This window comes from Pseudomassariella vexata (genome assembly GCF_002105095.1).
Source record: "Pseudomassariella vexata strain CBS 129021 chromosome Unknown BCR38scaffold_25, whole genome shotgun sequence".
Classification (NCBI taxonomy): Eukaryota; Fungi; Ascomycota; class Sordariomycetes; order Amphisphaeriales; family Pseudomassariaceae; genus Pseudomassariella; species Pseudomassariella vexata.
Window position 1 is genome coordinate 85,605 of NW_024467980.1, and position 14,743 is coordinate 100,347.

At 48.5% G+C, this 14,743-nt stretch overlaps 6 protein-coding genes across 6 annotated transcripts; 2 read left to right on the forward strand and 4 right to left on the reverse strand.

The window, feature by feature from the left end:
- Window positions 1-577: 577 nt before the first annotated feature.
- BCR38DRAFT_414705 (uncharacterized protein) lies at window positions 578-1,198 on the reverse strand (the record flags this gene model as incomplete). Its single annotated transcript, XM_040858960.1, has 1 exon — window positions 578-1,198. One exon carries the CDS (start codon window positions 1,196-1,198, stop codon window positions 578-580), a length of 621 nt encoding a protein of 206 aa, XP_040709798.1.
- Window positions 1,199-4,180: 2,982 nt separating this feature from the next.
- BCR38DRAFT_356434 (ribonuclease III domain-containing protein) lies at window positions 4,181-4,733 on the reverse strand (the record flags this gene model as incomplete). The annotated part of the gene is made up of 2 exons (XM_040857023.1): window positions 4,181-4,437; window positions 4,502-4,733. 2 exons carry the CDS (start codon window positions 4,731-4,733, stop codon window positions 4,181-4,183), a joined length of 489 nt encoding a protein of 162 aa, XP_040709799.1.
- Window positions 4,734-5,703: 970 nt separating this feature from the next.
- Window positions 5,704-7,152, reverse strand: BCR38DRAFT_490852 (monooxygenase; the record flags this gene model as incomplete). Its single annotated transcript, XM_040864578.1, has 4 exons — window positions 5,704-6,693; window positions 6,758-6,906; window positions 6,959-7,070; window positions 7,120-7,152. The coding sequence occupies 4 exons, from the start codon at window positions 7,150-7,152 to the stop codon at window positions 5,704-5,706; spliced, it is 1,284 nt and encodes a 427-aa protein (XP_040709800.1).
- Window positions 7,153-8,999: 1,847 nt separating this feature from the next.
- BCR38DRAFT_451734 (alpha-N-arabinofuranosidase 2) lies at window positions 9,000-10,634 on the forward strand. The gene is made up of 3 exons (XM_040861480.1): window positions 9,000-9,249; window positions 9,345-9,543; window positions 9,607-10,634. The coding sequence occupies exons 1-3, from the start codon at window positions 9,056-9,058 to the stop codon at window positions 10,426-10,428; spliced, it is 1,215 nt and encodes a 404-aa protein (XP_040709801.1). The 5' UTR covers window positions 9,000-9,055; the 3' UTR covers window positions 10,429-10,634.
- Window positions 10,635-11,130: 496 nt separating this feature from the next.
- On the reverse strand, window positions 11,131-12,115 carry BCR38DRAFT_451736 (SCP-like extracellular protein). The gene has a single exon (XM_040861481.1). The coding sequence runs from the start codon at window positions 12,003-12,005 to the stop codon at window positions 11,367-11,369; it is 639 nt and encodes a 212-aa protein (XP_040709802.1). The 5' UTR covers window positions 12,006-12,115; the 3' UTR covers window positions 11,131-11,366.
- A 453-nt stretch (window positions 12,116-12,568) lies between these two features.
- Window positions 12,569-13,965, forward strand: BCR38DRAFT_469604 (putative hyoscyamine 6-dioxygenase; the record flags this gene model as incomplete). Its single annotated transcript, XM_040862813.1, has 3 exons — window positions 12,569-13,228; window positions 13,279-13,554; window positions 13,612-13,965. Exons 1-3 carry the CDS (start codon window positions 12,833-12,835, stop codon window positions 13,963-13,965), a joined length of 1,026 nt encoding a protein of 341 aa, XP_040709803.1. The 5' UTR covers window positions 12,569-12,832.
- Between the last annotated feature and the right edge of the window lie 778 nt (window positions 13,966-14,743).

A 14,743-nucleotide genomic window follows, 5' to 3' on the forward strand; every position in this document is an offset into this window, starting at 1 on the left:
TGTGCAGTGGAAGCTCGTCAAATACCAACTACTTCTCTTCTGCACCTGATTGTTGATCCTATCTTGGTGATAAAACATGCTAATCACTTCAAGTCCGTCCGCTTGGTCTCCTCTCCTGTCAATCAGGGTTTGCACTGCCTCTAGAGCGGGTGCACCAAGGGGGACGGTCTGGACTATCTATCCTTATCCGATTTATGGCTGAATCGTGTTATGCGTAGGCGACCTCCCACAAGAATCGCACTTCTGATGCGCTTCTCGAAGTCGTCTTCGTGGGCTCGAGGTTTGCACGTAGTCCATAGTAATTTCCTGTCTTTTTCAACGGTGCTGATCTGTACTTATGTTGAGCCTCACCCTGTTGATGCTCAGCTTGTTGATGCCACCACGAGTCACAAACACTTTAAGATGAAGACGGGATGAACTATCCTGCTATTTGTGTACATGTCGGGAAGCCGGGTTCAACCAGCCAACTTTCGTCTTTTAATGAGTGTGTGTGCCGTGTGCCACCCCAATATGTCACCACTGTGTGTGTGGAATGAGTTGCCTCTCCTTCCCAACTAAGGAGCAATGCAACCCCTTTTCAATGACTCAGTAGTCGCTTAATTCTTTCCTTCAGGGGTGAGTTCCGCTGGTTATCCAGCATCCTGGCCAAGTGTAAATACATCAGCGCATGAAACAGCACCCAATACGCATCATCCCGCCCCGCCGTTCGGACCCAAAATACCAGGTTACATCGTTTCTTCTCCGTTCGATCGTGAATCTCACTCATTACCCGTTCAATGAACCGCGCATAGTGACTATTCACGTCCCACCGGCGGTAATCCGGGTACACCAGCCGGGCCCACTTGGGATTATCCACGTGCTTGTGTACAAGCGGCAGGACTAAATGCCATTCCGGCAGTGGGAGATCATAGCCGCCAGCGATGTACCGATTGTCGAACTCATCGAAGGCTCTATGTAGTCCGGGGTAGGCGAAGAGAAATTGTGCGCGTTGTTGGGCGAGCAAGTCGGAACCGAGGCCAAAGCTCGGCGCGAGCTCGGCGGCGACTTTATCAAGGTCAGTGAGGTGCCTATTGACGATGATGCGGATCCGCTGGGCGGTTTCGGTGGGGCTGCTTGTGTCGGGATGTATATCGTATCCTCTGGACTTGGGATTCACTGTCTTCGTGTCTAATTGTTGAGTGGAGGGTGAGGACTGCATTGTGGTCAATGGCGGAGGGCCTCTACTAACTTATTGAGCAGTTGTTCTACTCGTGGCATGCTTCTGAAATAGTCCGTTAGAACCCTTCAAGAGGCGCTGTGAACAAGTACTTCTCCAAGTGTTGTTTTGGGACACATCTGGGGCTGAGACATCATCTCATTGTCTGATACCTTCATTACCTGCTAAGATCTCGCTATTGTACCTGAATTACGTTTCTTAAGTAACGGGGAATGTTCTTTATCCGCTTCCTTTGAGACGAATTCTAACAATTCCCTGATTCTCCTGCCTGTTCTTTGATGCACGTCACCTGGTTATTTAGATGCCATTCAGCGGCGTGGCTACAAATGCTGGTGGGGCACACAGAGAGACATGTGTTCGTTGTGGTTAAATCTAGCCGCATTGACCGCCATTGTCGATGCACACCATTTTCAATTGTGTTCTTAGGAAAATATCGAGACGCGACTCCTCTTGAATACATGATAACTCCACAACTATATATATCAATATATAATGTACTTCAATTCAAAACTTACGATTGTCAGTAGTGGATTGAATGAGCTAACTTTTTTATCTGCAGTTCAAATATTTCGCAGCGGCTGCGCGCCGCGTCATTATCTCGAGTCTCTTATACTAGCTTACTAAGACTAGATCGTATCACGATGCTACTATAGAATAGTAGAAGCTTACTGGAGAGTGAGTTAAGGTTATCGTAAACTATTCTTTATACAAATAACTCTGTATAAGGGCCCCTAGGACGGGTTTCAACACCGATTTCGCCTAGGAAATACTAAAGGCTAAGGGAGGCTAGGTGTATACTAGATTGACTACTTCGTTAAGCGTTATATGGCTAGAGTCTGGAATTCTCAAGTCTCAGTGGTCGCAAGTCTAGCTCAACTTGAACTAAGAGAGCCCGAATTATTCAAAAGAAGTCCGTCCGGTGAGCAAATATTTCTGGCTAGCAATCGTGGTACTGCACTTAGTGAGTGGAAATTCGGCGAAAGAATATGATTCATCATCGGTCGTCCAAGGAGAGAAATGTTGGAGAGGTAAAACCTAGCCTCACACGTCGGGCCTTGTATTCCGGATCTAGCCAAGGATCCAATACCTTGATTCTCCCTCGCCAAGAGTGTATGGGCGTTAATGCACAATGAACCATCACTTCTGGTGCGTGGAACAGGCTGTGCCGAGGCCACTGCTGTGATACTTAGCCCTGCCTTCTGTAGCTGTAGATTCTTGGGAGTTAGTCTCGCCATCACCAATGCAGCTCTCTTGCCCGTATTACACATAAATTCCCATCGTCGTTTCCAGATAAGACTTCTGGAATTTAGAATTCGAAGATCGCATCTGATATTTCATCCCATGGCTAAGTTGTCCCGGATTTCTTCTTAAAACGAAGTCGTTTCCAAAGTATCATAGCGCTCGACATTCAACCTTATTGGATCAACTTACACCGATTTCATCAGAGGTTTGAATAGGCTTCGAATTGAACATACAATCGGGACCGAGCCGGAAACAGTGTCCCCTCGTCGACAGTGGGAATGTCGTCATGGCTTTGAGGAAATTAAAGGACTTCCCGGAATACTTCGTTTGAGTAAGAAACTTAAAACGACTGATGGCACATCATATATCTGGTATAGTGCGTAGCGAACAATTTACGCCTAAGTGACTTGCCATCATACCGCAAGACACAAACAGAAGGTCAAAAACTATTTGTAGAGCTGTCGAGTATCCGAAGGCGTCATCGGCTGATGCCAAACCCTGGATATCGTCTTGTCGTGGGGCCGGGCAGCCATTACAGCGAGGAAATCATAACCAAATATCTATTGTCTGCATCGTTACTATTTCTTTATGGTATTTTGTGACTATGTTGTGGTAGCTGTGTTTCTATTCGGTATGAAAGCTAGGATGTGACCTCAAAACCCTTAAGCTTGGTCTTGGTAGTACTCAACATACAAAGTTGTCAGCATACTGAAACGCGCCTAGATCGGAATTTGTTTTCAATGCGCCTTTTCAGGAGCACTCTGAAATTACCTTTACCTTTTTCAGATACGACCAAGGGGTGTTTAGAGAAATCATCGGTAACGAGGATTTCCGGACCAAATTCTGCCATGAGCCCTTACCGGAAGGAAATTTCTTGTGAAAAATTTCAACCTCTGTTGACATACTTCTCTGTATTGATTAATATCTAAGGTAATAACCTTTTCGCCCCTACCATAGATAGAAATATATTACACAATATAATACTTATCATGAGACTGTAAAGGCTGCGCTAAAGCGATACGCTGCGGCTATCCATATCGTGTTTAACGGCTAGACACCCAGGAACAACACTACTTCATGAGCAATCTCTGATTTCACACCCAAGGCAGGAATCGCGGGCATGTGCCAGACACTGATATATTTCAAGACATTTATTCCTTTTCGCTGCTGAATATGGGATTGGAGCGCAACCTGTGCTACTTGGCCATGTTCTCCATCGGCTCACTGGTTTCCACGTTCTTCCTGGACAACTATGGCCGATGCAATCCCATGATGTGGGGCTTCCCTCGAACTATCTGTGTAAACTCGTTCGCAGTTAGGGATCCACCTACTCTATTCAACACTCTAACATTGTATGGGTACTTGATTTGATTTGTCTTGGCTTCTTCGTGCTACATATATATTTCTGCTACCAGAGACAAGTAATCTAGTTCTGGGAGAGATCGCCTGGTCTTTCCTCCAGCCTCAATCTTCCAAGACAAGGAAGAAGGCGATCAAGCATAGATGGGGTGAAGCAACTGGATTCTTGAGGCGGATAAATGCCACCGATGAAAGAATGTATTGAGAGTTGTTGAGGTAACCGAGCAGAAGGGAACGTACTGTGGGAAAACGAAGTGAGTGAGAGCTTGCAGAACCCAACGCAACTCTCTAATTAACTGGACAACCTTTCTGGATTACAATATGCTGTACACAATAATGCCTTTATCATTTTCCACTATAAGATTAATCCAGAACCTGCGGCAGATGCGCATGTTGCGTCAAGCCCAGTCTACGCATAACCAACACCAATCCATCATTTCCACCATCTTTGTGCACGGCACCCAGGATGGCCTCAACCGCGGTTGCCATCATACTCTTACTAACTTTGTACGTGCCTCCGTTCAACACCACGCATTTGTCAAGCCCGTGTTCGAATCCGACATGGGCCAAGTTGTCGTTTCCGAGTACGTCTTTGCGGATCGCTGACCACTGCCCCTTCGCTACGAAACCATCAGCGAATGCGCGTTTGGTACCATTGACAAGAAATGGCCGCTAGTAGCTTACATCTTGCGGGGCCTTGCTCATACCAAAGATCACAAAGGTGGAAATCGGCAATAGAATCACCATACACTGCCAGACGATCGTTCCTGGGCAGCTTGAAGATCCCGTTGGTGAATACGTGAGCAGAAAAATCGGCTGCTGCGTTGAGGGCACAAAGAATTTTGGACTGGAACGTGTAATTGATAATGTCTTCACATGAGGCAATCTTGCTGTCGAAAAAGTGTGAGATGGCCATAGTCTCCGATGCTAAAGTGCGCAATGAGAGTCAAATATGCTTTCTTCACTCGCCTCTAATTTGATGCAAATGAAAAATGTCGAAGCCACGAACTTTTCCAACTGCCATGCCTAGGAGGTGCACTTGAATACCTCTATGAGCAGGCAGTGATTGAGGCAGCCGTGCAGTTGGGTGGGACGCACTTACAGTCAACGGGTGCGTGACTCACATTTGGCCGCTCCAGATTTCTCCACAGGGCACTGCAGAAAGTCTTGACCAAGTTGAGGGTCCTAGCCGCCGCGATTAATATGTGGCCGCCTCTTGGTCGTTGTGTAGTTTGCACGGAGGCAGTGTAAATACCACCTCTGTGGGCCTGTTTTTGGAGGAACTGTGACGGATGCGCCACGCGACGGCCCAACAACATCGTTCGCCGCATGCTGAGCCACTCCAACAACCAAGCACAGAAAGTCTTCCACGATAGTCACGAAAGTGGCACCAAAGTGGAGGGCCGTTAGCTGGTAAGGGTAGCCACCTAGCAATTGTTCGTGGATGGTAGTGGTGGAGAGGGGTTGTTTGTACGTCTGTCTTATCTTATCTTATCTTATCAGCAGCACTATGTAGTGTCCTGCGATTGGGTCTATTTATCCTCACGTTTCGACATGGACTAACCGTTTCCCCAGATCTCGTTAAGAGACCATCCAGCTTAAACCCCTCTTCAATAAGATACTCACGGGCAGTTCTTGTTGTTTCTAGATCATGCTGCTACCGGATGGGGTTTTGACATACTACAAGAGAGCCAACTCTGCTCTATGGCGTGGTGTAAATAACAGCGACTTCAATTATCGAGACTATGCAGTCAATATACAACATCAAGCTTTCAAGTAGCTCACCTAAGTGTAGATTATGCACTGGGATGACACTTTATGATCAGGCTTTTGCACTATTTATAAAGTCTAGCAGATTGAACCTGAAATCTCAAATACTGACATTTCTAAGCAGAAACTGCCCAATCTGGATAAACCTCTTGCTCCCTGGGCGTAGACGCAACATTCCGATCCTCTATATATTCCTGTAGTGAAAGCTCCTCGAACTGACTCCTCCTTCCCATCTCAACACCCCTCCTCTGGATCAACCTAGCAAACCCCAACGTCTGCTTCTTCCATTGTTCTCTCTCCACCTTCCCCTCCACATAATCCGCGAAAATCATGGCGTCGAATGCCGCCTGTGAAGTGGACGCCACGGTGTGCGGTCTGAACCCTGCCAGTGCATCACCGATGAGCACCACCTTCCCGCCCATGAATTCATGCTCGGGGCTGATGACGTCCGTGACGGCCTGTACGAACGGCTTCTGCGTCGCGCAAACGATTTCAGCGAATTGCGGGGGCAGTCGCTGGCGGGCTATTTGGCATTGTTTCCTCCAGGCTGTAGGATCCGTCATGCCGGGAGGCATGGTGATGTGCCTGCGCTGGCCGTCCTTGTCCGTCATAATTTCTTCTAGTTCCGGCGAGCCTTCGGGAAAGTTTGTGTAGTAGACAAAGTTGATAAGTCGCTTTCCTAGCTCGACCGTGCCCGCTTTCCCCGGGATTACGTAGGCGAGGATCTGCACACCGGGGCCGTGAAAGAAGGTGAAGCGGTCGGTGAATGCCTCCCGTGCCATGTCACTGACTCTTTCCTCGGAGACGGTGCCCCTGAGGGCGCAGTAGCCGGCGTATTTCCGCTCGACTTCGGGCTGCAGCATTTTGCGGATTGTGGAGCTGGGGCCGTCAGCGCCGATGACTTTATCGGCGAGAATGCTGCCCTCTTCGCCATTTCTTTTCTGCCAGGAAACGCGTACACCGCCGGCTTCATGTTTCAGGTTGGTGACTTTGTGGTCGTGAAGGTGGAGTGCTTTACCATGACTAGGAACTCGTTCAGGTGCTTGACAGTGAGCGCTGCTTGTGCCGTCGTAATTGGCTCGCATCAAATAATACGCTAGATCCCACTAAATATAGTACTTCAAGTCAGTGATACAGCATTTTGACCGGGTGGCTGTGAAACATTTATACTGATGTCATGCTCTGCTTCATATCCTCCTTGTGAACAATGTTTCCCTCCCTGTCAAGATACTGTCTTCGATGCGACGTGACCGCAATCGGTCGATCGCACCGATTATACCGTTTGAAGAACTCGAGTGTGTCACCACCTGCCACAATGCCTAGCCACCTTCAGTATGTGACCAAATTTAGATATGAATAGCGACGCCATACCTGCCCCTTGCTCTTCAAGCAAAGGGTTTGGATTACGCTCTAAGATAGTGGTGTCATGACCCAGTGCCTTGAGGGCTATGCCTGTCGCAAGTCCACCCAGAGAACCGCCGACCTGTGATAATCAGCGCTGGTCGAATAAAGTAAAAGAGGTGAGTATTTACTATGACGAAGGTTAGCTTCTTGGTTTGAGACATCTCGGCCACGTGTGATAAAGTATATCGTGGTATTGGAAAAGTTCCGGTGTCTAGTGGATCGATTCTATGGCGACTATTTAGCTGCCGTGTCTTTCAAATTTGGTGTATTCACTCGTAGCCAAACGTTTGCGTTCAAATTTGGAGAACTTCAGGTGGGAAGTGGCTATGACCTCATAATATCAATATCATGATGCGTCCACAGTGACGTCAACGGGAACACTAGACTGAATCAGTATCGGTGTTGAAATGCAGGAGTATCTCCAAAGCTTACCAATGAGCATGTTGGTAAATGAAGATGAATTCAGCCGAAGGCGGTAGAGTCATATTCGGCACATGCAATGTTCTCTTAGTTTCGGGTACCGGGGGTTTTGACCGGCAGAAGTTTGTATAGGCTTGATCGAAACAGAGATGATCGCCGCCAAAGGCTTTCGCATATATAGTCCAGAGTCTCACAGGAATTGAGGATATTAATGACGGGCGACGAACCCGCAGTTTAAAAGATGAAGAACATGGAGATAGACAACAAATCTTCAACAAGATCTGCTACCAAGGGGAATTAAAACAGGAAATAAAAGTCCGAGGAACTAGCCGTTTTCCTATCCCAGAGAGGCTACTTTAAGGGTTCATGTCTAGTTACTGTAGCTAGAGCTACTAAAGGCCCTACAAATAATACCGATAGGTTATCCCACAGGGTAATACCGGGGTTACAGCGGCAAGTATATCCTTCTCTAAGACCAGAGCGGGTCCTACGGCTATAGCTTAGGTTTAGGCTACGGCTACTCTATGTCGAGTGATAATGATACGTGACCCCATGGGGGGTTACCCTATAGCTATAGATAAGATAGATAAGAGCTATAAAAGAGCTCTGCCAGGCCAGAATAGCTGACCTGGCATCCTTTCCCAATACAACAATTCACACCCCATATGCACTCGCATCAGATAATTAACTATATTTCCTCCTAGACTCGCTGTTACAAAATCTATCCGATCTCTTCTACGCCAAAAATTCGCGATTACAGTAGTCGCTTCAAGTCGATTAGCTCTTCTTATTAGTAGGAGGTGTCTCCCTCGTATTAATCTATAAACGGCTTCTGCAGCTAGGTGGCGCCGGCACGGTACTATTAGTCGTCGTTACGACGCCTGGACAGAGTGGATAACTGTATGCTGTATTGGCTGGCAGCGCGAATGACGATGGCCTTTTGAGGAATTGAATAGCGCGTGTAATGCACTATTTAAAATTATCTACTTCCGAATTACGGCTGAAGCATAATTTACCGGTGATTGTTGTGTTCAGGATGCAATTTCGCTTGCAAATGGAGGATGTTGCAAAAGGGAGTCAATGGGGATGCAACAATTGGACTCTGGCCGCGGATATCGAAAACGATAATCCGGCGACGGACAGAAGAAGGCATCATCAATGGCATTTGTAGCCAACTTAAGTCTTGGGGATAGCTCCTCTGTTCTAGAGTTGGTTAGTCTCGAGATTGTGGTCTTCATGCGAGCTAGACATCCCTTCAATGGAATTTGGGAAAAGGCAACCCAGGCAACCAGTGCCTAAAGGAGTGTAGCGGTCAGAAAAAATGATGCACGACAGGATTGTCACTTCTTTTGCAAAGGACCGATATGGGCCGTATGCCAAATACCGCACTAGTAAGAGCATGTGTAGCCTGCCAAGTGGCGAGCCACCAAGCTACATCCGACTCCCAACTCCATAATCAAGCATCGTGGTTACAGGTGCAAGTGGGGACGGATTGCGGGGTAACTCCCCCAGCGTCAACTTGTAGAAGGAAGGACTAATGCGGGGATGGAGGTCATGGTATATAATGGAGGTTACTTGTCAAAGTGATGTGCTCAGTTCGAGTGCCTGCCTGATTTCTGTTTTCACGCACTGCCAACGGCCGCCATGATACTCTCAGGAATCGCGAGCCGTCTCTCCCTGGCATCTTGCTACGGCATTGCCTTGGTTACATGTCAGGACTTTGATCCTAATGCAGCGGGACCGCAATACTGGGATCCCGCAAAGGTTGGCACCAACATGACTACTAATGCGACTTACTCGAATCCTGTCATGACTTTGAACATTGGCGATCCATTCATGTTAGTTGAAGCACTCCTCTTTTGGAAACAGAAATATAAACAGGGTCCAGAAAAGCGTACCACACTTGAAAATGGTCAAACTAACCGGATCGCAGGGCAAAGTACAGTGCAGACGGCGAAGACTGGTATATATTCACTTACACGACCAACGATAACATAACCTTGAAGCGATCGAAGTCACTCACGGACAACTGGGATCTCGCTGAGACTCGCACCGTTTTCAAACCAGACCCCACCGGCGATGATAGTGGACAGCCGTGGTCGACTGATATTTGGGCCCCAGAGATCCATAATGTGCGTGGCTTGGCGGCGCAAGAAACAACAGAAAACTTGGTACTACATGCTAATTTCCTCCAGATATCGGGCTCGTGGTATATAATTTTCACTGCTACTCCGGATTACGATAACCCTCCTCCACTGCAGGATGCGTTGTGCCCAATTAATTGCCCAGCTATCAACCATCGCATGTTCGTTCTTGAGGGCAGCGGTTCCGATCCATGGAAAGCAGAATTTAGCTTGAAGGGAATGCTCAACTCATACGACCAGTTCGCCATTGACGGAACCTACTTTGTCAAAAATGAAAAGCTGTACCACGTCTATTCCTGCTGGGAGCATGCGTACTCCGCATGGCCAGCCAACCTGTGCATTACCGAGATGTCTGATCGCTGGACCGTCAAGAGCAACTTGAGCGACCGCCGCATGATCTCTATCCCAGACCAACCCTGGGAGCAAGTTCCCTACGGCCGTCCCATCCGACTCGCTACCAACGAAGGGCCGCAACAACTAAGAAATCCCAAGACGGGTCAGGACTTCATCATCTACTCGGCCGCTCGCGTAAATACACCTTTCTACTGTCTCGGCATGCTGGAGTTGACTGGCAATGATCCGATGCAGTATCAATCGTGGACCAAGCATACCAAAGGATGTGTGTTCCACCAGAACACGGCATCGGGGGTGTACGGGACGGGCCATGCGAGTTTTATAACTTCGCCGGATGGGACGGAGGATTACCTTGTCTACCATGCGCAAACGACGCCCAATCCGGCCGCGAATCTGTACCGAACAGCGAGGATCCAGAAATTCACATGGAATGAGGACGGAACGCCTAGGTTTCCACTGGCGGAGAATGGGCCGTTTGATGTCCCTTCTGGACAGGAGGATGTGTATCGGCGGTTATGATAACGATGACCAAAACATATGATGATTCAAGGGAAAGTCATGGCATAAATCTTGGGCTTTTGCACTGCATCTACCTTGGATGTGTTATGTATGATTCCCAATGCTTTGTTAAGACCAGGACCGTATAACCCAAATATCCAATTAAACTTAGCCTAATAGAGGTTACACTGTGTTGTTTGTGCACAAAGAATATTGTCCATTTCTATTCAACCCAGAGTTCCTCTCGGCGGCTCGATAACGGAGTACTTTCCCGGCGATTTCAATGGCACACACTTTACCACCCTAGATGTTGTAACCCGGCTCACCGAATTTGCCTAGGACAGCTACGAGGATTTGACAACGTGTTCTTCACGGACAATTTCAGCATCGCCAATGTGTACAGCGATAGCCTCAGCAATTTTGTATCGTGGCGAATGCAGGCGCTTATTGATAGAAGTATTAAGAAAGGTTTATCGATGGAGGTATACATGCCGGCACAATCTTGTTCTACCCCGAACAGGCGTTGACTACAGTTAATTTGGCCACGAGGGATTCGCCTGAAGGTGGTTCGGTAAATTTGCCATTTGGTCTGAAGCGGGCTTGGGCGGGGTATGGAAATGAGCAGGGGACCGTGGAGGGCAATATGACGTCATCGGGTGGCCCGGGGAATAGGAGGAGAGATATGATTTATGAAGCGAGTTTCACGACTTGACTTGAAATGAGAACAAAACAAAAGGATTTAGCAACGCGAAGAAAAACACATCCATTGGTACTCTCACTGGTGTCGATATGGACCCTTATCTTGCGGTGACTCTTTTGTGTCAAGAGTATAACCCCATGCGGTAATCAAATACAGGCTATGTAGAACACTCATGTGGTGCTACACTAACTGCGTATATGGCATAGCGCAAGAGATCCATATCCCACCCGACCCATGCACACAAGCGCATTAACTCTGGTCATAACAAGAAACAGGTAACCAACATTGCCGCTACCACAGCATACACATTCATCCGTACCATGGTACTCTCATTGACATCATCACCCACCTCCTCCCTAAATTCCCCTATGATATTGCCCCTTGGCCAGTACTCACAGACCAGATACCACCCGGCGTCACCACATATCCTCGCACTACAGCCCACATCCGTTGTGGTCTTCCACACCAACTGCGTGAAATGCCCCGTCGCCTCCGAGAAGTCCGGATTCCCGAAATCATACTCATCGCGTTCGTTGCCCCAGGCCTCGACGCACGACGTAGCGTTGGAGCAGCCCAGGGCGAGGTTCTCGCCGTAGGGCCCGCCACTATGGGCAAAGTCGCACGTCGAGTCTAGGTAGGACAAGGCGAAATCAACGAGGGTTGAGTTCCAGCGCACAGACGAGGCGTTGTGTTTGGTGCGGTAGAAGTTGGTGCTGTTCAGGATGGCCGAGGTGAAGGTGCGTTCGTTGGTAAATTCGGGCGCGGCCGTGGGGATGGTTGGACCGACGGTTATGATGATGGTGGTGCTTTGGGCGGTGATGAGTGGGATTAGGAGGAATATGATAACAATCGAACTGTGGAATGAGTTTGGCGTTACAGATTGTGTTGATTTCAACATGGCTGGTGTCTTGAGCCCGATTCAGCTCGTGCCAGGTTCTACTTGCGTACAGACTACAGATCTCAAGTGAGATGTTCAAAATTGAACCGAGAACAAACCAAAACTTGCACTATGAGTCTCCAATATTTCTAACGTGACTCTGAGTATAAAAATTTTATGTTGCCATTGTGTTCATGTCAGCGCAACTGGGCGTTCCCGTAATGGCATCTCGAACTAAGACGTAGCCCAGGCGCCAGATATCGAGAGGGGGAAGGTGGGGGATTGGCCGTGGATTCTTTGAGCTGAAGCAAGGGGTCACGCGACGCGCTTCTGTCTTGCCATCCAAGAAGATGGAAGAAATCGTGGCCATTTATTTGGCTGAGGGTTTGATAGAATGTCATGATGCGGCGGCAGATGAAGAGATTGGTTGCTGAACGTTTGTGAGTCTTATAGTCAAGGGCACGCTTCGCTTCGTAACTGTAGGTTGTCCGCCTTTAGGGTAATACTTTGGGTTGGGGTTAACTTAGTCACCCGGCCCATTCTCTCACTCTCATCATCATCCTCCTCCTCTTCTATTTCCAAAGCACTGGTCGAGTTTTGTGTCATTCATTTCACAGGGACGTCATCAGTGTTTTTTATGCCAATGTTTTGAATGGTCTGTACTGTGAAATTCGAAGGCATCAGTGTTGCACTTGTTGCGTCAGTACCCGGTCCGCTTGCGTGCTTTCCGCGCGTGCCTCGGCAGACCACGCTGAACTCCGTCTTCAAACCATCTGGGTCATGTCTTGTCACGGCATATCGAGATCGCATCATTCAAAAGTTCTGACTCATTAATCCCGCCCGAGTGGATGCGATTAGAGACCATGGCCCCGTCACATTTCACACAAATCCCCACGGTTGATCTCGCGCTGGCCAAAAACCCCGCGACCTTGCCAATGCTCCTCCAAGATTTGCGCCATGCTGTGACGGACGTTGGCTTTCTCTACATTACCAATCATGAGGTTCCTGATGAGACCATAAACGAGTTAAAAGAGGCACTGCATGTCCTTTTTGCACTCCCATCACAGGCGAAGCAGGCAATCGTGCTCGAGAACTCGCCTCACTTCTTGGGTTACAGCGGTACCGGCAATGAAAGCACAGGAGGGAAAGTCGACCAGAGGGAGCAAGCCGAGTTCGCCACTGAGTTAACATCCACATGGCGTGAGGGTCAGCCTTTGTACAAACGTCTTCGCGGTCCAAATCAAGTATATTACAACCCCAGTGTCTTCGTAGAGCGAGTCCAACTCTGTCGCAGTGGCCAGAGGCGTTTCCGGATCTGCAGCGCATCGTTAACAATTACATCCAGGCAATGACTTCACTTAGCGAGCATTTCCTCAGGCTCGTCGCTCAGGCGCTATCTCTGCCACGCGAAACCTTCCTGCCATTTCTCTCCGACCAGCATCGTTTGAAATTGGTTCACTACCCTGCCCTTCCACCACGTGATAAAGACGCCATCTCCAATCAGGGAGTTGGACCTCACAAGGACTCGTCCGGCTGGTGGACCTTTCTGCTCCAAGCGTCGCCTCCTGAAGTTGGAGGCTTGTAGGTCTTGAACAAAGCCGGTGACTGGATCGACGTCCCTGTGAAGCCCGACACGTTCGTAGCCAACATTGGCCAAGCGTTCGAAGTTGTCACCGATGGGGTATGCAAAGCAACTACTCACCGCGTCCTGTCCGGACCTCATGAGCGATTCAGCGTTCCGTTCTTCCAGGGCGTGAGACGAGATCTCACCAAAGCCCAGGCGCGCGAACTGACGGGCCACTTTGCATCACTGGGAACTGGGGCCGAATCAGATGAAGGACAAGCCATTGACTCTGCTTTTCTTCGGGGAAAGTATGACACTTGGGGCGAAACCCAGCTGAGGACCAAGATACGCAGTCACCGAACCAACGGCCAGAATTTCTACCCCGAGGTCTTCGAACAGTACATCCACGATGACTAGTCAGAGATTACCAAAATATAGAAAAATATCATGTCAGGCTCCAAACTCGCTACACAGAGCACTCGATCATAATAATTCGCTGATTTGCCACATCATGACCTGGTCGTCAACTTTGTTTCTACGCTTCTCCTTGGCTACTGTGGCCTTGACGCACTCGCCAGCCGTAATACTTATATCACTGTTATCCGTCATTCTGCCGTACCCAAGGCCCTCTCGGACCCTGCTTTTGATCGGTCGAAGCCCGAGTGTGTTCTCTGGCCTGACGAGGTACAGAAATCCAAGTCGTTCGGTATGAGCCTGATCTAGTGGCGTGGCCACACCTTGGTGTATGGGGCTCTTAAGAAAGCCTTTGGTAAAGAACTGGAGAGAATCCGCGAATTTGACTGTGATGCTCCTGGGATACAGCTTTCACTATCCTAGAGCTACGGAATAACTACTCTAGCCCTTAGAAGTCGCTATATGTGAAAGGGTCAGTGCACATGGTAGGTTCACAATTTGCAGGCCGAAAGTGGGCTATTGCCTTCAAAGGAAAGAAAGCATGCAAGTTCCAACCACTCCCAGAAGTACGGGGGTCTGGCACAGTCAGAAGTGAGCCCTAACATAGCCCAGAGCCAACCTGGTTCATAATTAGTGTAGCTCTATGACACTCAATACTATCAACGTTAGAGAGTCAATCCCTGAAAGGCTAGAGTGCTACAGCCGCTCTCAAGCTTAATATACTCGAGAATTATAACCTCACATGTAGTATCAACTCATTCCAATTAAAGGTACTAAGTAT

Coding starts and splice junctions, on each gene's coding strand:
- BCR38DRAFT_451734 (XM_040861480.1), top strand. CDS start 9,056: ATGATACTCTCAGGAATCGCGAGCCGTCTCTCCCTGGCATCTTGCTAC. Junction 9,250..9,344: donor AACATTGGCGATCCATTCAT/GTTAGTTGAAGC, acceptor ACCGGATCGCAG/GGCAAAGTACAGTGCAGACG. Junction 9,544..9,606: donor GGGCCCCAGAGATCCATAAT/GTGCGTGGCTTG, acceptor AATTTCCTCCAG/ATATCGGGCTCGTGGTATAT.
- BCR38DRAFT_451736 (XM_040861481.1), bottom strand. CDS start 12,005: ATGTTGAAATCAACACAATCTGTAACGCCAAACTCATTCCACAGTTCG.